The 27,656-nt window shown below is 42.4% G+C and overlaps 2 protein-coding genes across 5 annotated transcripts in view; one reads left to right on the forward strand and one right to left on the reverse strand.

Annotated features, from left to right (window-relative positions):
* The first annotated feature begins 737 nt into the window (after window positions 1–737).
* Window positions 738–17,321, forward strand: LOC123861203 (RNA polymerase-associated protein LEO1-like). The gene is made up of 9 exons (XM_064570473.1): window positions 738–1,660; window positions 3,566–3,651; window positions 4,841–4,986; window positions 6,092–6,176; window positions 7,304–7,398; window positions 7,907–8,041; window positions 10,212–10,347; window positions 11,260–11,419; window positions 16,625–17,321. Exons 2-9 carry the CDS (start codon window positions 3,571–3,573, stop codon window positions 16,678–16,680), a joined length of 894 nt encoding a protein of 297 aa, XP_064426543.1. The 5' UTR covers window positions 738–1,660; window positions 3,566–3,570; the 3' UTR covers window positions 16,681–17,321.
* A 2,216-nt stretch (window positions 17,322–19,537) lies between these two features.
* TMOD3 (tropomodulin 3) overlaps window positions 19,538–27,656 on the reverse strand; it is an 81,671-nt gene continuing 73,552 nt past the window's right edge. For all 4 annotated transcript variants that reach the window (XM_064570470.1, XM_064570469.1, XM_064570471.1 and 1 more), the window contains 3 exons: window positions 27,098–27,241; window positions 26,015–26,159; window positions 19,538–22,385 (listed from right to left, as the gene is read on the reverse strand). In XM_064570470.1, coding sequence (XP_064426540.1) covers window positions 22,351–22,385; window positions 26,015–26,159; window positions 27,098–27,241 — 324 coding nt within the window. In that variant the 3' untranslated portion in view covers window positions 19,538–22,350. The remainder of the gene's footprint in view (window positions 22,386–26,014; window positions 26,160–27,097; window positions 27,242–27,656) is intronic.

Consider the following 27,656-nt stretch of genomic DNA (forward strand, 5'->3'; position numbering starts at 1 on the left):
GAGTTGCACAAGTACAGAGCTGGATGGATCCTTGCTTTTCTTAAAATTTTGATATTTTGTTCATGGGTTTTTCACATGAAGTTTTAAAAAACATTGTATTGGGGCGCCGGGGTGGCTCAGTCGGTTAAGCGGCAAACTCTGGATTTCTGCTCAGGTGATGATATCAGGGTGGTGAGATTGAGCCCTTCATCGGCCTCTGTGCTCAGCAGGGAGTTGGAGCCTGCTTGAGATTCTCTCCCTCTCCTTCTGCCCCTCTCCCTGCTTGTGTGTGCACTCTCTCTAAAATAAATAAATATATTTTTAAAAAAATAAAAAACATTGTATTGCAGTATCATTGTCTTGATCACAGAGATTTGGGTACCCCTTATATTTTTCACTCAAGGTGAGTGTCTCACTTTTGCATCCCAGTCCTGGCCCTACTTTCTCACAGCATAATGGCTGGGATCCAAAGATGAGCACCCTAAGAAAGGGAGTCAGGTAAAAGCTATATTACCTTTTTGAGGTTTTATGGTTAGCATGGAAAGTCACATCAAAATCCAACACCTGTTCATTAGAAGTGAGTCACTAATGTGTACCTGTATTCAAAGGGAGGGAAATTTGACTCCTCTTGATGGTTGGGATGGCAAAGAAGTTGCAGGTATGTTTTATTATTTCATTTTTTTTTTTTTTAAAGGATTTCTTTATTTGGGGGGTGGGGATCGTGCGCTCACAAGTGGCGGGGAGGGGCAGAGGGAGAGTATATCTAGCAGACTACCTGCTGAGCGTGGAGCCTGACTCCAGGGGCTTGACTCGGGGCTTGATCTCACAACCCTGAGATCATGACCTGAGCCGAAACGAAGAGTCAGACATGTAACTGACAGCCACCCAGGCGCCCCTGCAGGTATGTTTTAAATTTACCACACACATTTACCATTTGTCTTTTCTGTGGTGTTCTACATATACTAATCTTTCCCTTATGAATGGATTCTACCCTACTTTCTTTCTAATGCTGTTGGTACAGTCTGGGAGTGCTGGCTGTGGGAGACTTACCTGAAACCTAACTATAGAGAAAGAAAAGTGACATTGAAAAAGAAGGTCCTAAATCACCAATGTCCCTTTGCTTTTTTTTTTTTTTAATGTGCCACTTCCCTAACACCAAAACCTTTAGTCTCTTGCTGTTTCTTGGCTTATCAAATTGTTGAAACTCCTATGCCTGGCTTTTAAGAGCCTTCGTGCTGGCTGTCCTTTTTAAGGTAATATACTTTGTTTCTGTTTTTTTAACTAGTAGACACGTGTATCCACAATTAAGCTCTTATCCTTTCATCTCCAAACCCACCCTTTTATACCAAGCTCAGTGATGCTGGGGCCAAGATTCTGCAAGCACATTTCATCTTTGCCAGCTGCCCCCTGTTAGGGGGCGCTGGAGGGAGACTGGAAGACTGAATAACAAAGAAGAGATTGCTCCTTCCTGTTTATTCATGGAACTTTCTGGAAGCTTCCTGTCAACTTGCAGTTTTTCTAAGGGGGTCCACAAACACCTTCACCTCAGCAGAGGCGGTTCCTTCCTGCAGCAGCTCATCCAATTTGCAGCTTTACCAAAGCTTGGAGAGTCAGCTTCATTGTATTTTCCCCCCGCCGCCCCCCCCCCCAACAGTGCCAGCTGGATACTTCTCTTCCTCAGGTATGAATTTCAGCTCCATACTATAAGTTTTTAAGTTTAATAATTCCACCTCTTCCCGTTGTTCCCTCATTTCTAAAGGGGTAGAAACCTGAGTAAAAAAAATTTAATTAAATTCTATCCGTATAGACAGCCGATATATTTTCTGTTCCCCAACTTGGACCTGACTGGGTAGTTCAGGAGACAAATCCTCGAAGATGTGATTTGTGGGTTAGTTTGGGTTTGAATGCAGGTCTGAGCTCCTCACCAGTGAAATGGGATGCTGGTAATGCACGGTGTGGTGGCATGATGAATCAGAGTATCCCCTCTGGTTGAGGGCTCAGGTGGCTGCCACGCTTGTTAGGCAGTAGTGATGATTACTCAGACTACGGTGTGGGGTGGTTACTTCCAAGTGCCCTGGAGCACTTACGGAAGAATATTACAAGCTTAGGTCTTTAAACATTCAGCTCAGGTCAGGGTCGGAGAACCAGTGAGCTTTCCTAACAGCCCTAAAAGAATCTCCTATCTCGCAGTCAGAGGGCTGAGGTAGCTGAATATTAAACATTCACTTTTGCGGTTGCAGAATTGCAACATTAGTTGAATTCACAGCCTCTTGAAGTCTCTCATGTGACAGGACATTGTTTGGACTCAGATGAAACAGAAAAATTCAATTTCCTAGTCACTCTTCCTTGTCTGTGAGAAGCAGTTTGCTTCCCTGTGTCTGGGGAAACTGGTCTTTCCTTGCTTGAAAACACTGTAATAACCTCACCTGGGACAGTTTCCATTCCCCTCAAGACTTAGCTAACTGCGTGCTGTCTGACCCACTTGTTACCAGTCGACCCATCACTAGGATCTTTTCTTACTCTGACAAAGCACAAACTCCCAACTGAAGAAGAAATAGCTTATACCCCAAAAGAACTACAAGGTTTTGCTGATATAGGGAGAAGCCTAGGGAATATGTATGGAAATATATTTTAAGAATGTGAGATGAAGGACAGACTATAACACTAGCTTGGGCCAAACTGACTGGTTTGGGTGCACTTACATATTCAGGATCTGATGTGTTAGCACATAGAGCAGGACATGGCTCCGGGGTTGGTTAGCTACAACAAACTCAGTGCTTCCCTGGCATTATGGGGAGGGAATCCAAAGGCTTAGGGAGATAAGAGGGCATTAAACGTAATCTTGTGTTACCTGCATACCACCCCTCACCTTCTCCAGTTACTTCTCCAGGTACACCTTCTCCAGCTACTCAGCTTCTCCCGAGAAGTCTAGATGAGAACAACTAACATTTAATATTCCACAATTTCTGAGGGTCATGATTGGCTTAGCAGGGTAGTTGTGGCTCAGGGTCTTTTGATGAGGCTGCAGTCAAGATGTTGGCTAAGAATGCATTATCTACAGGCTTGCCTGGGACTGAAGGATCTCTTTCCAAGATGGCTCACTCATGTGCCCTTGGCAGGATGCCTCAGTTAGTGCCACATGAGCCTCTCCAGAGCAATTTGAGTGTCTTCACGTCTTGGCAACTGGCTTCTCCAGGGCAAGCGGCCTAAGGAGAGAAAGAGTGAGGCAGAAAAGCCAGTGTCATGGCCTAGCCTTGGAAGTGAGGTTGTATTCTATTGATCACATAGACCAACCATGACACGTGTTGGAGGACACTGCAGGGGCAGGAATACCAGAGGCAGGAACCACCAGGAACTACGCTGAACACTGGCTATCACGGCAGCTTTGCCTCCCAGCAACCAACTTGGCCACCTTCCTTCTCCATAGATGCTTCTCATGCTTCAGGGGGCTAGGCTCAGGGAGCGAGTTCAAGGTTGGCTTAGTGGAGGTGTGGTTTCTGAGTCTTGGGAAAATGTTGAAGTGAAGGGCTAAGAACTGTGGGAAGAAACTCACTGAGAGAAATTAATACTGTATATTTCCTCCCAGGCTTCATGGATCTGTTTGGAGACATAGATGACATTTCTTCAGAGAGCGATGGGGACAGTGAACAAACTATTCCAGGGCAGCCTGCTGTAAGTACAATCACTAACCTCAACGGGTCCCAGTGTTCGAAGTTAAAAAGAAAGTTGTTGTTTTTTAAATTTTATTATGTTATGTTAGTCACCATACGGTACATCACTGGTTTTTGATGTGGTGATCCACGATCCATTGTTTTCATATAACACCCAGTGCTCCATGCAGTACGTGCCCTCCTTAATACCCATCACCAGGCTAAAAAAGTTTCAAAGGCTGAGGGGTCTGACTCCTATGGAGAGAGGACATTGATAATTGAGTAGCGGTCTGAAACATCTGAGGAATGGGTGACTTTCTCAGCTATGTTGGGAACTGTGGATATTGAGGGCACAGAAGAAACTGCTCAGAATGAGGTGATGTCAAACTTTAGGGGCTAAACTGTGAGGACTCGTAATTGAAAACCTTTAAGTTTTTCTTTTCTTTTTAAAGATTTTATTTATTTGAGAGCGAGACAAAGAGATAGAGAGGGCATGAGCAGGGAGGAGAGGAAGAAGCAGACTCCCCGCTGAGCAGGGAACCCGATTCGGGCTCAATCCCAGGACCCTGGGGTCATGACCTGAGCCAAAGGCAGACACTTAACCGACTGAGCCACCCAGGCACCCCTTGATTTAAGTCTTTCTTTCTTTCTTTTTTAAAGATTTTATTTACTTATTTGTGTGTGAGAGAGAGAGAGAAAACACAAGCAGGGGGAGGGGCAGGCAGAGGGAGAAGCAGGCTCCCCACTGGCTCCCGAGATGCAGGACTCAATCCCAGGACCCTGGGGTCATGACCTGAACCAAAGGCAGATGCTTAACCGACTGAGCCACCCAGGTGCCCCTGATTTTTCTTAATGCAAACCTGTGCCAGAAAGCATGTGCTATTTGACTTTCTTCTCCGATTTTAATAGTTACTTAGTACTGTGGGGTTGTACATTTTCACAGTTCTGTCATTTAATGTCTTATGCAAACCAGGTATGTTGACAAAATAAATATTTTTTCTGGTAATGCAGGCTAACAGATCTTTTTTCCCATGGTGGTAGTTTTGGGGGAGAGGATGAAATTTTAGGGAGAGGCCTGGAGGGGTTGCTGTTTTGTTCCGAAAATGGTGTCTGAATTTATTTTCGGTCACACCTGTATCTCCTAGTACTCTAGAAGAGCTAGAGCATCTTTAATTTCCCTTCAAGCTCTCACATCCTGATTCCTCTCTTAGGATGAACATGGAGTACCTCAGGACCAACAGGAGGAAGAGCCGATTTCTGAAACCAGAATAGAAGTAGAAATGCCCAGTATCAACTCTGATTTAGGAAATGAATTGTACTTTGTTAAACTACCTAAATTTCTCAGCATAGAACCCAAGTAAGAGGACTGATTAAAGTTTTTTTTCAAGATACTAAATTAAAATGTGTGGAATGTAAATGTTTTTCTTATCATGAGTTGGCTAATTATAAAGATAGGAGATTCCTCATATACCTCTGGAAAAGTAAATTTAGGATGTGCTGTGGTAAAAAATGATGAGTTACTGGTGTGAGAATTTTATTTTTAAAGATTTTTATTTTAAGATTTTATTTATTTGTCAGAGAGCGAGCCTACAAGCAGGGGGAGCAGGAGAGGGAGAAGCAGGCTCCCTGTTGAGCAGGGAGCCCAATGCGGGACTCGATCCCAGGACCTGAGGATCATGACCGAAGGCAGACACTTAACCCACTGAGCCACGCAGGTGTCTCTAAAGGTTTTATTTATTTATTAGAGAGAGAGTGCATGAGAGCGGGGAGGGTCAGAGGGCGAAGCAGACTCCCTGCTGAGTGGGCAGCCTGATGCAGGACTTGATCCCGGGACTCTGGGATCAGGATGGGAGCTGAAGGCAGATGCTTAACCAGCTGACTCAGACACCCAGGTGCCCCTTGTGTGAGAATTTTAATGTGAATGATTCTTCTAGCATTTGGCAGTTATAAATATAACAGACATGAGAGTTGACAGAGGTGTTTTTCACTAGTGTAAAGCTGAAAAATCAGAAAATGAGATTGAGAAAGTTTGCTAGAGAAATCATAAATGTTCAGTGCAAAAGCCACTGTGGCTAGAAAAGACAATGATTTTGGAGAACAAAATAATATTGATGGGTATTTTTCATGAAGGTTCATGAGTATAAGCTCTTGTGTAATTAAACAGGATACTTTTCTTAAAAAAAAAAAAGATAGACCATTGTCTTGTTTATATTTTAGAAGACATATTTCTTCAAACAAGACTTTGAATTATTAGTCACACTTGGATTTTTTTTCAGATAATGTTTTAAAATCAAATTTCAAGAAACTACACTAGTTTGCATACTTTCTTTAAATTTTACGTGAAGTTATTTGTCTACTGTGACTTTTAACATTGGTACATGTTATAAAGATGATTGTTTTATAAGCATTAATAATATTCATTACTAAATATGGCTAACATGAGATTAAAAAACGATTTTTAGACCTTTCGATCCTCAGTATTACGAAGATGAATTTGAAGGTGAGAAAGTGCTTGACGAGGAAGATAGAACCAGGTTAAGATTAAAGGTACCATTCTATACTTGATTTTTTCTTTTTCTTTTGAAGTATTTTGTTAAGTAAAACAGAGATAATGACTTGAGACTTGAGATTATGAAATGATCTTTTATGTTTACTCTTCAGTCAATAAATAACTTTAGAACAAGGACTGAAATGTCTTTTCAGAATATTTTTAGGGGAGAGGTTACATACCCTTTTTTTAATCCCTGTAATTGTCACTTTTCTAACTTCTTTCTCCCAGTTGTAATTTTTCAATGGAAGTAACAATACAAATTCTTGAAAATTGTTAGCTACTTCCTTTAGGATAAATATAGTTAGGTATAGGGAGCTGCCTCTACATTTTATAGCGGGTAGATCCTCACAACTTCCCACAAGAGATAACTCTCAGGCTCTTTATGGAATTCAGACTATGTACAAAGAGAGGCCTTGTCTTCAGGCAGTTCCTCTCAAGAAGACCTGGGATGGCAGGACATGCCTGTGCTCTCACAGGGCTGTTGTCTTCTTGCTTGGGGTTGGGGATGAGCTTCTGCTGGGGCAGAACCAATTTTTAGGCTACCTTTGTGATTTGGAGTTCCCTACTACATGGGTAGGACACATTTGAACTGAAAAACAGAGCAAAGTGGAAGTCTCAAGTTTAAATTGTTGTTGATTTCTTAATTGTATATTCTTTTATCTTTTTATTTTTAACTTAATGCCCAGAGCTTCCCTGTCTTACTAGGTCAGGCTTAGTCCCTCCTGCATTGGGTTCATAGCCCTTCCCGCGGACGTGCGGTAGGCAGAGGTCTCCATTTTAACTGCCTAACGCCTGTGGACCCAGAGCCTCATCCTCTCTTCTTTGGAGATCCTAGTGTGTGTGATAATGTCTCCATCCTGCATCATACTTAGCTTCTGCTTCCACTGCTGTGAACTAGAGCTTAGGAAAGCTTTTAACAAAATGGTTGGTTTAACCAGTACCTCTAGGTATTTGTAGTGGGAGGGTTTCAGTGTTGCCTGGTGGGCTAGTTCTTTTGTGAGCTTCCTTTACCACTACATACGAATTCTTGGCACATGATTATAAGTGATTATAAGTCATTGGAGAAAAAAGAACATGCAGTTTAGTTACATTGGTTTCCTAATGCCTTTGTGTTTTGAACCAGGTAGAAAATACGATAAGATGGAGGAAACGCCGGGACGAGGAAGGAAATGAAATTAAGGAAAGCAATGCTCGGGTGGTCAAGTGGTCAGATGGGAGGTGAGCCCATAATGCCCGGAGGGCACTTGAAACCCAGAGGGGTACCTGGGAGGAACGGGGTTCTCTGTGCAGGACCTTACTTTGGGGCCATCTTTCATTAAAGAGTTAATGAAATCTAGGCCTCTGGGAGGACACTTTAGAAGTGGGCCCAGGATGTGATCAGATTCATGGTAGCTGCCGTCTCTGGGGGAAAGCCTAAGGCTAGCTCACATGTATGAGGTACTATTGGGCAGTATACACTGGTATTTTGGGAAAAAATTGTTTTTATCTTACTAATGAAGTGGTAGAGATTGGGAGAATGACAAAACAATTAGATTTCAAGTTAAAGGAAGGATGAATTTTAGCACCTTTTGCTTTAAAAGGGAATACCTTATTTACAGTGCCTCTGTTTTTCTCATGAATTCAGGACACAGTTCCACAGCGTTTTAAGTAAAGCCGATAGGGGAGAATGGAAACTGTGGGATTTGTTGAATGTCCACCCCAGTACTGAACACTTTCTCGTTTGCAGCCTTTCCCTGCATCTAGGCAGTGAAGTGTTTGATGTCTACAAAGCCCCAATGCAGGGCAATCACAGCCACCTGTTCGTTCGAGAAGACACTGGTCTACGGGGACAAGCTGTCTTTAAATCCAAACTCACCTTCAGGTAACTGTTCATCGCGACATGTTGTTACTGGTAGTTAAAGAGCAGCAAGCAGAGAGTTGTGCAGAAAGCCTGACTCAGCCCTGACTGACATGATTTCACGGTGCAGCTCACCAGGGATGCGGTCTGGTTCCCATGCTATTTTTTCACTTTTACTACAAATTGCTGTTTCTCAGGGAGCCAGTTCATGCTGTCAAAACCAACCTGCGACACTGTATAAACCAGAAGACCAGTGAATGGATTCACATTGGTCAGTGCACCTGGTAGGAGGCCTAGAAGACTGGTCTTTGCCGCTCAGCCGGCCGGTATCCTTTCCCTTCAGTGGAGTTTAGCTGGGAGGCCGGCCGAGCACGAGCATGTTATTGGCGTGTGCAGCCAGTAGAGGAAAGGGCTAGATGACGGGAGGGGCTGCGGCCTGACCCCAGGCAGACCCGTGCTTCATACCGACGCTGCCACCTCTTCGCTGGATGCCACTCGCTCTGCTCCTTTGCACACCTTCCCTCTAAGGACACCAGGCTGTTATCCTTCATGCGGCTCTCCTCAAAGTGGGCACTTAGCAGACTAATGGTGTGCACAAGGTTTCTTTTTGAGGTCATGGAAATGTTCTAAAATCAGAGTATAGGAGTGCCAGGGTGGCTCAGTTGGTTAAGCATCTGCCTTCGGCTCAGGTCATGATCACAGGGTCCTGGGATCGAGCCCCTCATCGGGCTCCCTGCTCAGCGGGGAGCCTGCTTCTTCTCCCTCTGCCTCTGCTCCTCCCCACCCCCACTTGTATTCTGTTTATCTCTCTCTCTCTCAAATAAATAAATAAAATCTTTATTAATAAATAAAATCAGATTGTAATAATGGTCACACAACTTTATAATTTTAAAAAATTGTTTAATTGTATATTAAAATGACTGAATTTTATGGTATGTAAATTACGCTCAATAAATCTGTTAATCCTTTTTTATTTTTTTTAAGATTTTATTTATTTATTTGACAGAGAGAGAGAGAGACAGGAGAGAGGGAACACAAGCAGGGGGAGTGGGAGAGGGAGAAGCAGACTCCCCACTGAGCAGGGAGCCCGAATGCGGGACTCGATCCCAGGACCCCGGGATCACAACCTGAGCCGAAGGCAGACGCTTAACGACTGAGCCACCTAGGCGCCCTGTTACTCCTTTTTAAGGACAGACAGCTTTGAGGTTGTGTCTCACTTCTGTCTAAGCTTGAAGGAGAGTCTTAATCTCACTTTTATTTTTTAAATTTTTATTTTATTTATTTAGAGGGAGAAAGTGTGTGTGACTTGTGGGGAGGAGCAGAGGGAGAGAGAGAATCTTAAGCAGGCTCCACGCTCAGCACAGAGCCCGAAGCGGGGTTCGATGTCACGACCCTGAGATCATGACCTGAGCTGAAATCCAAGAGTTGGACGCTTAACTGACTGAGTCAGCCCAGTGCCCCACATTCTCACTAATTTTTAGTTTCCTTATCTATAAAATGGAGATAACACCTACTTCACAGGGATGTGTGTCAGTTAAGTCAAATAATACATAAGAGATCATGCAGTGCAGAGACCTGGCATAATAAATGCTGTTCAAATCCGGCCTCTTCCTGAGCTTTCTCGAATGGTGGTGTAAGAGACAGACGATTCCACGGCGTCCTTTTTTTCCACTGTGCTCTGAGTTCCACATTCCTTACATCCCATCTCTCTCCAGTCTCAGAGACGTTCTCCTAAGGATCTCCCTTTCTTCTTTCTGATGTACTGAAAACATGCCTCCGTCCAGTCAGGAATGTACTGCATTCTGGCCCAGGGACTCCCATTCTAGCTGCTATTGTCCTGCGCTGTCCTGAGGCGTCCTTGCCTTGACCTTCCCTCTAGCCATTTGCAGATGGAGGGACGCCTCTATAGTTCTTGAATCATGGCTTCTGGCCTCTGCCTCACCCTCACAGAACCGAGATCTCCCATCCCTTCTTTTCTCTCTGATGGTCCGGGGGGGGGGGGTGCGTCTTTGGAAAAGCCCTTGACCTTGCTGCCTGCTAGAGTGAGGACGCTCAGAGCGCCAGGACCCGCGGCCCGGCCTCCCTCATCCACTGAAGGGGAAGTGGCCACTGTCCGCAGCTGTCTGTGCTGTTGAGGTAATCGCCTCTCCCTGTCCGTAGTCTACAGCGAGCCATCTTGTCTGTCTCCCAGCAGACCTCACTCTACAGACTGTGCCACACACAGGAAGATGACCCTGCCACTTGATAAGAGATGCTCAAAGACACAGAGGATTAGAATCTTACCGATGGCTGGGCGTGATCCTGAGTGCCAGCGCACTGAAATGATGAAGGTGCGTCGGCTAAGCTTTATCCCAGGATTTTGGGGGTATTAAGAGCTGTACTTCTCAGAATACTAATTCACAATTTTGTATCGCCACAACCAATTTATTTCTTGTTGTGATTTATCAGGGAGCCAGCTCAAACCCAAGCGTGTGGTGAACCATAGTGATGTCAGTGACCGCTGGTGAGATACAGCAAACCAGACACTCCTGTGCTCTCTCTTCAGTTTATGAGATTTCAGGGGAAATCTGATAATTTAGAAAATGTAACCTTTGACAGATATCATAAAACTTTGTTAGCCGGATAGGAAATGGCTAGGAAGGTCAAAAAGACATTCCTAACTCCCTCGACACCAGCTCTGCCTTGTGAACACCAGTGTGTGGATTGGCAGGCGGAGGAAGGGTGTGACTGTTCTGCTCTGGGGCTCAGGGACCCTCCCCTACCAGCGCCTCCCCATCCTGTCATCGGGAGCTCTGGGGAAGCTCTCTGGGGGGAGGGGCCCAGATAGGAACCTCTGGGCACCACTATAGTTCGGTGGAACCCGAGCAAGCCGGGTGTCTGTCTCAGGGCTTAGCAGACACAGCCTCCCTCAGGTGTCCACCGGGCATGGCCGAGGTTCCTCAGGCTGGTTGCTGCTCTCTGGGCTCTGGCTGGCCGCACGGGGGACGGCCACATGCAGCTCCCAAGGCCATGTCTGTGCCCGTTCTGATGGGGCGGTTGGCGCGAGGGAGTCTTCTGCCCCTTCACCCTGTGTTGCCTTCACGCCTTAGGACTAAACTGCACAAAGTGATCGCTGTGTGTAATAACAGGTGTGGAATGGGGAGAACTGTTCTCTGAAGACAAGAAATGTAGTACATGTAGGTTCAAGTGGGCACAAAGGTAGTTCATTTTTTCAGTTAAAAAGTTGATTTCCTTCTTTACAGAAAGAAGAACGTTTGAGGGCTTCTACTCATGAGACATCCCGTCCATGGGAGAAGCAGAACCAGCAGGGCCTGAGTGTCCCCTACCAGGACCGTAACAGTGTCCACGAGGAGGAGGAAGACGCCGAAGCCATTAAAAACCATTACCAAGGGGAGCTCCAAGGTGAGTTGGGCATGGAGGTCACATCTCATCTGAGGGCTGCAGAGGTGCGCCCTGCTGTGATTTACTTAGGGCAACAGTACGAAGGCCTTTTATTTTTACTATTTTTGTTGGGGCCACTTTCCCACAGAAAAGCTTAGCTGGGAAAATAAGGCACCCCCCCAGATAAAATCAATTAAATAATTTATGTCCTTATGGAGGAAAATGTGGTAATGAGCAGTTTGCCTGCTTATGTAGTTGACCCAGTATTTAAACTTTGTAGTTTTTAATGTGTGCATAAAACCTCTTGGGTGTTCAAAAGTGATGACGCTTTCAGAACAAAACCTCTCAAATCGAAGTCATTTCAGCATGTCTGACAGTTATATATACCTTCTCATCAAAACTTTAAAAATGTTGGGATGCCTGGGTGGGTTTGTCAGTTAAGCCTCTGCCTTCAGCCCAGGTCATGATCCCAGGGTCCTGGGGATCGAGTCCTGTGGGAGTCTGCTTCTCCCCTCACTCTCCCATGGTGCTCTTCCTCTTTCTCCCTCCCTCTCTCAAATAAATTAATTAATAAAATCGTTAAAAAAAAAAAAAAAAACTTTAAAAATGTTGTTGGCTCCTGAAGGGATAATGTACAGTGGGAAGCAACAACATTCAGGAGAAAAACTCGGGAATAAACAGGTCTTCATCTTTGAGGGTCAGTCCCATGTCTGAAGTTCCTTTGCTTTCAGAGGAACGAGCCAGAATCTATTCTTCAGACAACGATGAGGGATCAGAAGAAAAGGCTTAAAGATTACCAAGAGCAAGGGAACTTACCAGTGATGAGGTAGAACCAAATTTATTCAACTCTGAGGGGCTTGTTCTGAACCCAGGAGCCAACTCCTGGACTGAAGAGTAGCTCCCGGCCCAGGAGCACAGACAGATGTCTGTAGGCTTCACTGGAGGTCAGTGAGGTAAATGCAGTGACAGGAGCGGGAGCGGCCAGAGGAGGGTCTGACCCCTGTGCCCCGGCGGGTGTTGGAAGGCTGCTCAGAGGAGACCTCTTGCTGGGTGTGGAAGAAAGTGTTAGCTTGCAGGGCACACGGGCCTGGTGGGCGTCCAAGGAGGATGGAAAGGCCTGTGAGAAAACGTGCGGGGCCCTGAGGCACCACCACGCCCGAAAGTAATTCAGTGTGGTAGAGCAAGGGGCGTACCGTGGTCCTCGTGGTAACTGGCCGTCTTTATTGTTTGGGTGTAATAGTAATTGAGGGTTATTCCATTTTCACATTACTAAAATACTTTCCCTTTAATTATCTCCTTTTTCACTTATGTCGTAAGTACAAATACATTTTAAGTCTTAAATATACAGGGAATCACTATATTATTGCCCACACACCATTTAATTGATTCACTGTTTTCTGAATGTTTAATATGCTTTACTCTAGGTTTAGAGTCACAGATTGGTAACAGTAACATCACAGTAACAGAAATGTTAAGCATGTCAGTTAAGCACGAGTCACCTAAGGGAGGCATTCATTTTTCATATAAAAATATATAAACAAAATCTTTAAAATATATATATATACATATATATTTAAAACTTTAGGGGTGCCTGGGTAGCTCAGTTGGTTGAGCATCTGACTCTTGATTTCGGCTCAGGTCGTGATCTCAGGGTTGTGAGATTGAGCCCCAAGTAGGGCTCCATACTCAGTGTGGAGTCTGCTTGAGATTCTCTCCCCGCCCCCCCCTTGCTCGCTCTCTTTCTAAAATAAATAAAATCTTTATTTTTAAAAAATATTTTTTTTATTAGAGCGAGAGAGAGAACAAGCAGGGGGAGCAGCAGAGTGAGAGGGAGAAACAGGCTCCCTGCTAAGCAGGGAGCCCGATGCAGGACTCGATCCCAGGACCCCAGGATCATGACCTGAGCCAAAGACAGATGCTTAACCAACTGAGCCACCCACGCACCCCTAAATAAAATCTTTAAAAAAAATAAAACTTCAAAAGTATACTGAGAAAGCACATAAAATGCAAGCAGTCCTTTTTAAAAACCCACAGGCTTTAAAATACTGAATTCTAGATTAAAAAAGTGAAATAGTGAGGAAGCAGGGGAATGTATTTCAAGTAATATGATTGCAATGTCAGTCAGTATAGAGTGAGGAGGAAGCGTCTCTTCTGCCCTGACTGCTGCCCAGGGAAGCCCAGGTTCGTGGGACCTGACCGGCTAGAGACAGTGTCTGTGGACATGGGTTGCTCCTGGGGGGTGGCCTTCTGATGTGAAGGGCTGGCTCCCCCATCAGCTCAGAACCACTTTATTTAATTTTTTTTTAAGTTTTAATTTTAATTCCAGTTAGTTAACATACAGTGCTGTATTAGTTTCAGGTGTGCAATATAGTGATTCAAACTTCCATGCAACACCCGGTGCTCATCACAAGTGCCCTCCTTAATCCCCATCACCTGTCACCCCCTGTCCCCTCTGGTAACCATCAGTTTGTTCTCTAAGGTTGAGAGTCTGTTTCTTGGTTTATTTTTTTCCCTTTGTTCATTTTTTTTTGTTTCTTAAATTTTACATGAATGAAATCCTAAGGTATTTGTCTTACTGTGACTTATTTCACTTAGCATTATACTCTCTAGCTCCATCCACATCATTACAAATAGCAAGATTTCATTCATTTTTACAGCTGAGTAATACTCCAGTGTATATATACCACATCTTCTTTATCCATTCATCTCGCGATGGACACTTGGGCTCTTTCCATAATTTGGCTCTTGTAGATAGTGCTGCTATAAACATAGGGATGCATGTATCCCTTTGAATTAGTGTTTTTGTATTCTTTGGGTAAATACCCGGTAGTGCGATTGCTGGATCACAGGGTAGTTCTGTTTTTAACTTTTTGAGGAACCTCCATACGTTTTCCAGAGTGGCTGCACCAGTTTGCATTCCCACCACCAGTGCAACAGGGTTCCTTTTTCTCCACATCCTCACCAACACTTGTTTGTTGTGTTTTTTGATTTTAGCCATTCTGACAGGTGTGAAGTGATAGCTTGTTGGAGTTTTGACTTGCATTTCCCTGATGAGGAGTGCTGATGAGCATGTTTTCATGTGTCTGTTGGCTGTCTGGATGTCTTTTTTGGAGAAGTGTCTGTTCATATCTTCTGCCCATTTTTTAATTGGTTTATTTGGTTTTTAGATGCTGAGTTGTACGAGTTCTTTATGTATTTTGGATACTAACCCTTTATCAGCTATGTCATTTGCAAATAGCTTATCCCATTTAGTAGGTTGCCTTTTAGTTTTGTTGTTCCTTTGCTGTGCAGAAGCTTTTTATTTTGATGAAGTTCCAATAGTTCATTTTTGCTTTTGTTTCCCTTGCCTCAGGGGACCTATCTAAAAAAAAAAAAAATTGCTGTGGCCAATGTCGAAGTTACTGCCTGTGCTTTCTTCTAGGATTTTTATGGTTTCACATCTCATATTTAGGTCTTTATCCATTTTGAATTTAGAAAGTGGTCATTTCATTCTTTTGCATGTAGCTGTCCAGGTTTCCCAACAGCGTTTGTTGAAGAGACTTTATCCCATTGGATATTCTTTCCTGCTTTGCCGAAGATTAATTAACCATGTAGTTGTGGGTTTATTTCTGGGTTTTTATTCTGTTGATCTGTGTGTCTGTTTTTGTGCCAGTACCATACTCTTCAGATTGCTGCAGCTTTGTAATAGAACTTGGAAGTCCAGAATTCTGATGCTTCCAGCTTTTCTTTTTCAAGATTGCTTTGGCTATTCAGGGTCTTTTGTGGTTCCATACAAATTTTAGGAATGTTTGTTCTAATTCTGTGAAAAATGCTGTTGGTATTTTGATAAGGATCGCATTAAAAGTGTAGAATGCTTTGGATAGTATACACATTTTAATATTATTTGTTCTTCCAACCCATGAGCGTGGAATGGCTTTCCCTTTCTTTGTGACCTCTTCACTTTCATCAGTGTTTTATAGTTTTCAGAGTTGAGTTTTTTTTTTTTTTTTTTTTTTTTACCTCTTTGGCTAGGTTTATTCCTAGGTATCTTATTATTTTGGGTGCAACTGTAAATGAGATTGTTTTCTTAATTTCTCTTTCTGCTGCTTCATTATTGGTGTAGAGAAATGCAACAGATTTCTGTATATTGATTTTGGATCCTGCAACTTTACTGAATTTGTGTATCAGTTCTAGCAGTTTTTTGGAGTCTTGGGTTTTCTACGTACAGTATCATGTCATCTGCAAATAGTGACAGTTAATACTTCATCCTTACTGATTTGAATGCCTTTTCTTTCTTTTTGTTGTCTAACTGCTGAGGCTAGCACTTCCAGTATTATGTTGAATAAAAGTGGTGAGAGTGGCCATCCTTGTCTCTTGTTCCTGACCTTAGGGGAAAGGCTCTGAGTTTTTCCCCATTGAGGATGATGATGTTAGCTGTGAGTTTTTCATAGGTGGCCTTTATTACATTGAGGTATGTTCCCTCTAAACTTATTGTTGGTTTTTATCATGAATGGATGTTGTACTTTGTCAAATGCTTTTTCTGTGTTAACTGAAACAATCATATGATTCTTATCCTTTCTCTTACTGATGTATCACATTGATTGACTTGCAAATATATTTTTTAAAGATTTTATTTATTTGACAGAGCACAAGCAGTGGGGAGAGGCAGAGGGTGAAGCAGACTCCCAGCTGAGCAGGGAGCCTGACGCGGGACTTGATCCCAGGACTGAGCGAAAGGCAGATGCTTAACCAACTGAGCCACCCAGGTGTCCCGATTGACTTGCAAATATTGAACCACCCTTGCAACCCAGGAATAAATTCCACTTGATCAGTTGGTGAATGATTTCTTAAAATATATTGTTGGATAATGGGCGCCTGGGTGGCTCAGTTGGTTAAGCGACTGCCTTCAGCTCAGGTCATGATCCTGGAGTCCCGGGATCAAGTCCCGCATCGGGCTCCCTGCTCGGCGGGGAGTCTGCTTCTCCCTCTGACCCTCCTCCCTCTCATGCTCTCTGTCTCTCATTCTCCCTGTCTCAAATAAATAAATAAAATCTTTAAAAATATATATATATATATTGTTGGATAAAAAAATTAAAAAATTACTGGAAACCCCCCCCTAAATATATATAATAATTGTTGGATTTGGTTTGCTAGTATTTTGTTGAGGATAGCTCAGAACAAATGTAGACAAAATTTCTAGAAACGTTTGATACTTAATTTTACATCTTATCTCTTTTATCTGTTCAGGAGGTGAGGCCTCCGGAAAGAGGAAAGCGGGGCGTGAAGAGGAAGAAAACGACTGAAGTATGAAATGTGCCTTCATTGTATACATTGTACTGACTCTTGAGGAACACAGGTTTGAACTAGACGGGTCCACTTACAGCCTTTTTTTTTTTTGATAAATATGGTACAGTGCTGTAAATGTATTTTCTCTTCCTTATGGTTTTCTTAATAAATTTTCTTTAGCTTTATTATATACATTTAACAAGCAAAACAGGTATTAGTCAACAGTTTGTTATCAGTAAGGCTTCTGGTCAGCAGTAAACTATTAGTAGTTAAGTTTCTGGGGAGGCAAAAGTGATAGATTTTCAACTGTGCAGGGAATTGGCGCTCCTAACCCCATTACTCAAGAGTCAGCTGTATATTGTTTTCAACAGTTTGTTTTAAAGCAATGAGGACATGACTTGTTTTGACTGAAATGATGAGTTGAGTCGCTTTTGCATAATCCTAGTTGTGAATAAAAAATGTTCAGAAGCAAGAGTCTGTGACTTTAGAAAATCTATTTTTCCCTGACAAGAAGCTTATTTTGGTAACTGCTCTGGGTCTTAGGTTTTTGTGCATTTTGGCTGCGCTGCCCCATCTCATCCTCCTGGCTGGGCCCCAGAGGTGGGCTTCTGTTCAGGTCAGGTATCGCCTCTTCGGGGATGTCCTCCTGTCCTGCTAAGCTGGGTTTGGGGCCCATCTGTGCTTTGTCATTTATTTCCATGGGCATGGTTGTGGGGTCGAGCCCCACATTGGGCTCTGCCCTCAGCGCGGGGTCTGCTTGCGACTCTCCCTCCCTCTGCCCCTCCCTCCTGCTAGCGTGCTCTCTAAAATACATAAAATCTTTAAAAAAATATTTACAAGACTTCTATCCAAAGCTTTTTCCTCCCAAGTAAAAAAATAAGCATTTTAAAAAGATTTTATTCATTTATTTGGCAGAGAGAGAGAGAAGCGGGGAGGGCACAAGCGGGGGAGTGGCAGGCAGAGAGAGGGAGAAGCAGGCTCCCTACTGAGCGGGGACTCGATCCCAGGACCCCAGGATCATGACTTGAGCCAAAGGCAGACAGTTAACCGACCAAGCCACCCAGGCACCCTGGAAAGCTTCACGTTTAAAGGACAAAAGATGTTTCGTGATTTTGGACCCACATATGGTCGGCCACCCTCATTATTTGGTCCCTAGAAGAGCAGGGGCCACCGTGCTGGGCATGAGAACATTGTCTCCTCAGGGCCACGCAGACTCACAGGAGCTGGAGATGCCTAGCCTCCTTCCTTCCAAGGAAGACAGGCATCCAGACCTCTTGCAGGAGAAAGTAAGCCCAACAGCCGTCCTTGGAAGGCCGGCCAACATTAAAGATGCAACGGGAAGGTCTTCATTCCCCTACGTTTCAGAACTGTGAAATTTTTAAATTATTTGACACTTATCCCTAAAAGCTTCCTCAAACCCATTAGAACACATCTCACAGATTCTCTCTTTTGCTTGGTGGATTTGGGTGACTGGTAAGAGATGTCTTTGAATTGCTGTAAAAATCATCTCTCGTTTATTAGGATTGGCTCCCATCAGGTCCACAGGATTCTGTTTCTTCACATTTGTCAATTCACCTTTATGGCCAGACCAGACCAAGAACCGACGGTATTTCAACCATGTGAAATTACTATTTTTATGGGTAAAAATGGTCAAGTAGTGACAATTTTATATGGCTTAATGTAATAGACTGGGATAGAGTAACTATAGGAAATAAGCTCGTTCCGAAGGGGTATGTAAGATATAAGTTTAGAACATAAGAACTAAACGGATATTTCAAAAAGTCCAAGTCTATAGAATATTTGATAAACTTTATTGAAATTACCTCAGTATGACGTGGTAAGTTCTAAATGCCCATAGTACATAGTCTTCAAAAGAAACTTCACTATTACGAATCAAGTTTAATAATACAATATTTAAGTATATTTAATATTAATCAGTAATACTTGAGTATCAGACTTATGGAGCTGAATTCTCATGTTGAATAGAAGAATGACCAAATAAAAACGACATAAAAATATAAAAATCTTTGCTTATAAAAACATTTTCTCAAAAATAGTGAAGCATTTCTTTGGTAAGCAAGTCTTACGGTGAGAATGATCTAGAAACATGAATGTTCAGTGAGAGTGGACAGAAGACAGTTCGATAGATGGTTAGACCCAGGAACTCACACCCTTGTCCAAGGGCAATAATAGTGGTTCTGGTACATCCGTGTGTTTGGTTTCCGTGGGTGCCTTGTGTTCAGCTAATACTATGCACAAGTTAAGTGGCCGTAGGGGCATTATGCTAAGTGAACTAAGCCAGAGAAAGACCAATACTGTATGATCTCATTTATAGGACTATCTATCTAAAAACACTGATCTCAGGAACAGAATAGCCAGGTGGTTACCAGAGGTAGGGGTGGAGAGTGGAGGACACAGGTGAAGGTGGTCAAAGCTACAAACTTCCTGTTAGAAGATGAATAAATCCTGGGGACAGCATGGTGATTGTAATTAAGAATACTGTATTACATATCTGAAAGTTGCTAAGAGAGTAGATCCTAAAAGTTCTCATCACAAGGAAAAATCATTGTTTTTGTGTGAGCTGATGGATAACTCAGGGTAGATATTTCATGATATATATGTATGTCACATCATGTTGTCTACCTTTAATACAAAGTTATATGTTAATTATATCAATAATATTAGAAAAACATTTTTTTAAAAGAGTGAAGGGGCGAAAGGACAGGACTGAACTCGCAGAGGAAGGAAGCTGCTGGGCCCACCGGAGAACGACCCACCCTCTGGTTTGCGGGAAGGGGCCTGTGCTTCCCGACTCCGTAAGGGCCAGGGAGACATGCCCTGCGAGCACAGAACCAAAACTAGCAGAATTTATGCAATCTCATGAATCTTCTCATCTTATTTTAATGGCAGCAAGGATTAAATATACTGTACGAACAGAACATGACTAACATTTTATCAAAACATTTTTCTTTTATAATTTTTATTATACCATGGAATCCTCTTTATAAGTGAAAATACATCAGACACTGTCAAAGGAAAAACAATTTACAAAGTTCTATTTACATGTAACTTTTCCAGAGTGTACCTATTGCACAAGATGAGTATGTGGGTTACTTCATTCAAATAACAGGAATTTGCAATTTAATAAGTGAGATAATTCTCCTTGAAATCTCTAACAATCTGCTAGCTTTTTTAAACGCAAAATGTTTATTTGGTCTTCTAAATGACAGGCACCCTTATGAAATGTATTTCACCTATACTTAAGACTTCTACTAGATTTAAGCTACAAGTTTATAGCACCAAAATCCATTTTAATAATATCAGTATTAATATTGCTTTTTTCAATACGTATAATTTCATGTAGACATACCTGCAAAATCAACTTCAAATATGAATGTAAAATTTTACAAAATGGGAAATTAAAAGATTTTTAAAAACAGCAATTTAAAAATGCAAAGAATATTCTTTGATTAGATAACCAGGTAAGTTTAAATTGGTTAGCCTACAGAATGTTTTAAGGCCTTAGAAAATCTTTGGTTTAAAAATCAAAACTATTTCAGATCCCTAATGTATTATAACGTTTTAAAGCTATAGAGAAATACCGTAAGTTACTAAAAGGTTAAGAGGTGCCAGAACTTTAAAGATCAAAGTAAACATCAGTTTTCTCCCTTGTAATTATAATTGATTTTCTGTATTCAATTGGATGGTCATCTTTAAAGGTATTTATGAAAAAATGTTTCCTTCAATTATATAACTGTCATAGCTCAGAACTGGAATGATACAAGCAAAACACTTCTTCATACTTCAGTAAGTCATAAATGAAAAAGATACTACCCATAAGTACGATACACATACTGGGTAGGGCCCCACCTACCTATATTAAAAAAAGAAAACTTACAGGACAGTGCAAGCAAGGAAGCCTTGCTGTTGGTGATGGGGACCCTTAAAGACATGCTGCACACTCACTCCCCACCCTGCAGCAAGTGAGCAGTCTCTCAAATCAAGTAGATTTCCAAAGTTGTATATGAAAAGAAGATAGAAACACTTGCTAACTTAGGAAAAAAAAAAAGCATCAGTGGTCTCTAACTGAAAGGGAATAGTGCAAAGTCAATCTTTGGCCCCCTTGAAACACCGATACTGACTCCGAAAAAATAAAGACCACCCGTTCTTACAAGGGAAGCTTTCGCCTGTTGAGAAGGCTTATTACCAGAGCGCACAAGATGCGCCATGGCTCACTGAGTAAACTGTCCAGCCCAAGCCAAAGGAGGGACACTTTGTAATTCGATTTCAAAAAAATCAACAGACCTCTCCCCTACTCTTAAGTGGGATTCTTTCCTTTATTCCCTGTAAATCATCTAGCCAGGCCTGAACGCTGGAGGTCGGGATGGTCTCCGCCATCTTCTCCAGGGGCTGCCCCGAAACCGGGCCGGAGTCCAGGTCCGATCCAGGCTGGAGGCAGCCTTCCCTGGGGCACACTGTTCGCGTGTTCATGTGAATACTGTGAGCATCAGCAGCAGGAAGACCTTTTTCTCACGAGAGAGATTACTTTTACACAACGTGGACAAAAAAGTGTAAGACGAAAGGAAACGTAATAAACATTAGATTTACGAAGGACAGTTTTCCTTACTGGTTGGACAGTTCGTAGCGAGCGCTGAGTCACGACCATCTATGCAACTCTGCGTGCACACAGCTAATTCATACCCAGGCCAGGTGCTCATTTACTTTACAGTAATCATCAGTTTCAATGACCGTCTGCATGTGCCTCAGGCTCAAATTCCACCACGTTTATGATCTTTGATTTCACGTGTTTAGTAACAGCCTTCTTTTTTCTTATTATCTAAAGTAAGAGTTGGCCCTATGGCTTTTACAGGGAAGAAAACAGCTTGCCTACTTAGATGCTTTTTACTACGAGCTTTCACAAAAATTTAATAATGCCCAATTAAAATAAAAAACTATAATGAATTTAGACATAACTATACTTTTAAACAAAGTACAGAACCTGGCCAAGCCGACGACTTTGTTTAAACAAGTCTAGGTGTTGCCAACTCACACCCATCAGACAAGTGTGGTGACCTGGAATGTGCAGGAGGCCCCTTTCTCTCTCCCAGAGATGGGCTGGTACTCCTGAACAGAGGACCAGATCTTGAGTCATCGGTTTTAAAATTTTGGCATTTTGCTTTCTTGATAGAAACGGAAAGCACACTCTTGCCAAGTTTATGTATTCTAAAACACGGCAAGGACTCCATGCAACGGGATAAGGAAAGAAAGCTCTGATGAGGGTCTTGTACCTAACAGGTGCAACAGCAATTCTCATATCAGTCAGGTCCCTTTTTGATTTAAAAAAGATTGGTCCTTAAAATGTTCATAGTATTTTACATAAATGATTTCCTAAACTTCTTTCACAATTGTACTTTTTAACTCATGGCTCATCACAAACCATTTAATTAAGCTAAATTAAAATTGATTTTAGCAGAAAGAAAAAATGTTATAAAATACAAAATACCACCTACTATTGATTTTACAGTTTGAAACTGTTAACGTAAACTAGAAAAAAGATACATGTAGTTTAAAAAAAAAAAAGATTTCCAGTCTTTTCCCTTCTACCCAGGAAAATGTTACATCTGACATCACCACCATGAGCTCTTGGTGAACCCTTCAAGTCTCCCAAAGATTGGCTCTTGGTGGACTTACTGGTGGTCTCCTTCAACTCGTCTTTTGCGAACTGTGAGGAAAAAAAAAGAAAGCGTATTAGAAATCTTGGTTACTTTGTACAATGTTAACTTCCTAGTAAGGAACAAGTTTCTGTATGATCTGTTAGAGTTGTGCAGAAATGAAATGTCCATTTGTTGTTCAAAGGGCCATTAAAATAAAAAACTTGCATCCTTCATCATTGCCATTTACTTGTTGAGAACTGAGGGGCTTCGAAATGCGAACCACGTGTCCTCAGCTCACATGAGCTCCCACAGGAGCGGGAGAAATCTAAACTGCTCTGTATCCACCTTCACGTCGCTGCACCCGTCTCATTTGTTATTAAAAAAATTGACACCTGTTCTGACAGTGCCTTATAAATTACTGTGTTAAATCTTGAAGTCACATTCCAACAGCTGGGATTAGAAAGTATTAAAAGTAACGATTTGTATGCTCTTCTGACGAGGCACCACAACCCACTTCCTTAGTTTGTGAAAGAACGTAACAAAAACATTTTTGTCATTTTAGAGGTAAATGACTTGCTACTGCTTTCCAAATTCTCCTTCTAGTGTCTCCTACAAAGTGAACCAGGCTCTAACAAAAAAACAAAATACAAAGGAACGGACTCCTCAGACCCTAGTCAGGCGGGAAGGTCCTACCTGGTGGCCATAATAGACTCTGGCCACCAAACTGCTCAGGCAACTAGTTCAGTGAATGGAGCAAAAGAAAGGTGCAGAGGTCTCAGGAGCCCCCAGCCGCTTTGCAGACTGGTGACCTCAAATCAGTAGGCTGTACTCAGTGACGGCAGGATGGGGTCTTCGAGCAGACATTTGAGTGATGTGCCTAAAAGCTTGGGCAGCCGTTGGCTGGGTGCTAGCTAGAGAGCAAAAACCAGGAGAACTGAAGTATCAGGCTCCCATGAGCATTTTTATACTTAGCTAATTAAGTACCACCTTCACTCTGATTTTAGTCCATGTTAACGAAAACAAGTCTTGCGTGTTTACTGAAATACTGAGGGAAAAAAATCAAGTAGAGACTTGAGTCCTCAAATACAAACCTTATTCATATATACAGATCTCCGAAAAATACGGAAATACTTTCTTGAAAGACCAGATTAACCCCTTAGGGGAGAACATTTCCAAGAGAACGCTAAACTGCAGCAGGGTTTGGAGGTTACTGGCAGACCATTTCAGGTGTTAAAACGCATGTCATAAAAACCACATGTAAAGGAGGTCTGTGCCAGAAGAGAGCAGACAAAAAGGGCTGGAAATGATGGGGTCAGCTGGCGTGGGGACAGTAACAGGAGAGTCCCGAGTTCAAGCCAATAGTGCGTGTGCGCCATGGACGCTCCCTGCTGGTCACAGCTGAGAGACGGCGGTAGGTAGGACTGTCTCCAGGAACGGGAACAATGAGAGGTAAGACACCAGAATCAACCCTGAAGATCTGATACGGCCCCAGGTGCGAGGTGAAGGAAAACTAGATGCCCCGGAGATTCTATGTTTCGAGTTTTGATCTGTGAGGTCTTTCTGGCGGCTCCCTGTCAGACTGCCGGTATGAGCACAGGGTCGTGACGACTGTCGCCTTGACCTGTGCGCCGAGACTGACACGTTGGGCAGAGGGTGCTGGGAGCACACACAGCAGAAGACGGGGCCAAGAGCCAGGTCGGACTCTTCTTCCTCACTCAGTGCCTACTTGCTACCAGCAGTTCCTTGGCTCAGCTGCTAGATGAGAGGCTCATAAATTTGGCCCTATTAACAATTCATTTTTCTAAAGATTTTATGTATTGTCAGAGCGAGAGAGAGCATGAGCAGGGGGAGCGGCAGGCAGAGGGGGGAGCGGCAGGCAGAGGGAGAAGCAGACTCCCCACTGAGCAAGGAGCCCGATGCAGGGCTCGATCCCAGGACCCTGAGATCATGACCTGAGGCGAAGGCAGACACTTAACTGACTGAGCCCCCCAGACACCCCACCTATTAATAATTCTTTGGCAATTTCTTTCCAAAACCCACTCCACTAATAGAAGTTCTCAATACTTTATGATCAATTGCAAGTAAGTTCTAACCTCACATCTGATCTCTAGAAGAATAAAAAATAGTTTTTTTTAAGTATCATCTTAATCATGCATTCAGTGGCCAATAATGGCTCTCAGATGCCTCCCACAAACAAATCCAAAGGAACTAAGTTTCTTCCCATCTCATTTTAGTGCCTTCTACCAGCACTGCCTTTTAATCTGCTGACATCACTTTTTCATTGTGTTAGCTTCCAGCAGCAAGTACTTATTGCGAGTTTACTCTGGAGGCAGCAGCCTGCAATGAGTCCCTTTTCACAATCTGCAAGCTGTCCTCAGCATATAAACAACTAGCTGGATCCCAAATGTGGGCTTCTATCCATGCACTTCCCCTCTCATTTCATGTCTGAAACTCTGGCTTGGCTCAGGATGAAAGAGCACGATGAGGTGGAGGTCTCCAGAGGTACCCACAGAAAGCTTTTGCTTTCTCTCACTTCGGCTTCACGTCAGACCACACCTTCAACGTGGCCTCCTCATCCTCTACCACACGTGGCCATGGACACCTACTCAGCAGCACAGTGTCAACATAAAGCAGCCCAGGAAGTACTTTTCATGTGTTATCTCATCTTTTGGTATACTGTTCCTTCTCGATGTAATTAGCATGACTTTGCAAATTACACTGAGAATCAACACTACACCGAACACACCAATTTTCTAAAATGCAGGAGGCTAAAATCTTCTCTGGGAAACAAAGGACAGACAGAAAGGATTTGAACTAATACTCTTCACAGTAATTTGGGTTGAGGGAAGGAAGCTGTAACTTTTCTGCTTTAGAAACCTTTAAAGAATGCAAACTCAAATATGGCTGAAGCTTAAAAGAACTGCATCACTTTGAAGTGTTACTCCCTTTAAGAAGTCTTATTTTAATTCCTGTCTAAACACATCTTTAAAAATATTTCAATGACAAACACCAAACTTAAAAGAAGAGTCAATTATCGGAAACAAGTAGAAACAAAATGACAAGCATCATATTCTTTAATTCAGCCTTGGCTGGAAAACTTATTTCAAACAAGCACAAGTTTCAGCAGTATTTTCAGTAGGAACCGGGAAAAAATGGGCAACCTCTGACCTTGACCGATGTGTGCAGCGAGAAGACGAGCTGCCCAGTAATAGCTGGGTCAGGGAGGCCGGAAAGGACAGCGGACACTTACGTGTCATATGCTATACAACTTGGATCAAAACTATAATCCATATTATATCATGTAAAAATGAATTTCTATCTAGGCCTATTTGATAAAAAGGGTAAAAAACTTTCCTGAAATGTTGAAATCTTTACTAGCTCCAAGAGGAGACTTGTAACTGAGAACAAAATTTTTGTTCCAGGAAGCATTTATATTACGTTTCTGGTAGAAAACTGTTCGCTTAAAGCTGTGAAATGTTTGTGACAGGAAGATTTCCCCCAGGAACCCAGTAATCACTACAACTGCGCTTAAACTCTAATTCAATCAACATAAAAAGGACCGTACAGATTTTAAAAATAAAGGCCCAAAAATCTGTGTTGAAATCTATTGTAAAAAAAAAAAAAAAAAAAAAATCCCTCTAATACATTAGTTTAATGATACAATTCAGAAATTTGATTTGAAATGCATACGCCTTACCTAAATCATTGTTTTTTGTTATAGCGTTAGCTGCCCTGGTTCGGGGTCCCTGCTGTGTAAACTGATATCCAAATTTAAGGATGTTTGTATTTTCCTCAAGCATCTTGGCCATTTCCAATTCTACAGCTGTCCCCAACTGCTGCCTCTGGAATAATTAAAATAAAGAACAGTATTAATAAACTAGATCAAAATACTTTCAAGGTAAGTTAAGACTAAGACATTTAGGTAAATGCTGATTCTGCTGGTCTTTTTAAATTTTCCCACTTCTTACAACATACATACATAAGAGAGACAAAATTTCGAAGCTCAGTATATGTTCATACAGACATCAAAAAACTGGATTACCACAAGGAGATACCACTTCATACCCATTATTATAAGATGATTATAATCAAAAAGACAATAACAAGTTTTGGGCCAGAATGTGGAAAAATTGGGAAGCTCACACACGCTGGTACAAATGTAAAATGGTGCAGCTGCTGTGGAAAACAACTTGGCCATTCCTCAGAAAGTTAAACACAGAGTTACCACATGACCTTGCAATTTCGCTCCTAGGTATATACCCATGAGAAATGAAAATCTACATTCATATAAAAACTTGTATATGAATGTTCATATCAGTGTTACTCCTAATACTCAAAAAGTAGAAACAACCCACATGTAATAGATTATTCAGCCATAAAAAAAGAGTAACTACAGATATATATTACAGCATGGATGAACCTACAGAATATTTTGCTAAGTGAAAGAAGGTAGACACAAAAGACCACATATTATATCATTCCATTTACAGGCAAATGTGTAGAGACAGAAAGTAGGTAAGTGGTTGCCAGGGCTGGTGGGAGGGGTGATGAAAATGTTCTAGAATTAGTGGCCATGGCTGCACAACTCTATGAATACGCTCAAACCCAGACTCAAAATATTAAGTTAATATTCTGGACACTTCACATGTCCTCATCTCCTTTCAGGCCACCACCTTCCCAAAAGGCTCCCCAAAGCCCCTCCCACCTGCCTCTGGAGTTCACAGCCTCCCCACGGCGGAGTGGGCTGTGGCTTCCTCACTTACTGCTGTAGAACACTGACCTGATTGTCAATCTTGAGCTCCGCCAGGCTTTCATTATCTCTCAGAGCATCAATCAGTGTTAGAATCCCAGCTCCTGTAATAAAGTTGGACTCCATATTTAAGCTCTTCAAAGTTTTGTTCACTTTCAGCATATCTGCAAAAGCCTAGAAATTTTAAAAAATATATATTTAGAGATAAAAACTGACAGTACCTATCACATATTCTACCTGCCATAAACAAATACAATAATTAGCAGAACTGCTCTGATGCTTCTCATTATATTGTTTTAGCTTGACACACCACCTCCCAGGCCTTACATCTCTCTATTTTTCACACATCCCCTGTCATGGTATTGAGATTTGTCACATGTAATCCTCTGTTGGTAACATTCTCTGCTGCTATTCACACTGTTACGTTCACTCATACCCTACTCCTCCTCCTTACTCCTGGGTCTCTTACACTTTCTCTCCATTCCTGTGCAGGACTAACTTCATCAAGGTCCCTTTGGAACACCTTTTCTTACTTGGGTCCTACTGCAGCTGGGTTACTGTGTAGCCAAAATGAAGATAAATTATGGAC

This window comes from Mirounga angustirostris, unplaced genomic scaffold (genome assembly GCF_029215605.1).
Source record: "Mirounga angustirostris isolate CCGP_5_RB_7025 unplaced genomic scaffold, mMirAng1.0.hap1 SCAF_9, whole genome shotgun sequence".
NCBI classification, from domain to species: Eukaryota; Metazoa; Chordata; class Mammalia; order Carnivora; family Phocidae; genus Mirounga; species Mirounga angustirostris.

Excerpts from the sequence above, each read along its gene's own strand:
- LOC123861203 (XM_064570473.1), top strand. The coding sequence starts at position 3,571 with ATGGATCTGTTTGGAGACATAGATGACATTTCTTCAGAGAGCGATGGG. Across the intron at positions 3,652-4,840 it reads CTATTCCAGGGCAGCCTGCT|GATGAACATGGAGTACCTCA; the intron begins GTAAGTACAATC and ends TTCCTCTCTTAG. Across the intron at positions 6,177-7,303 it reads GAACCAGGTTAAGATTAAAG|GTAGAAAATACGATAAGATG; the intron begins GTACCATTCTAT and ends GTTTTGAACCAG.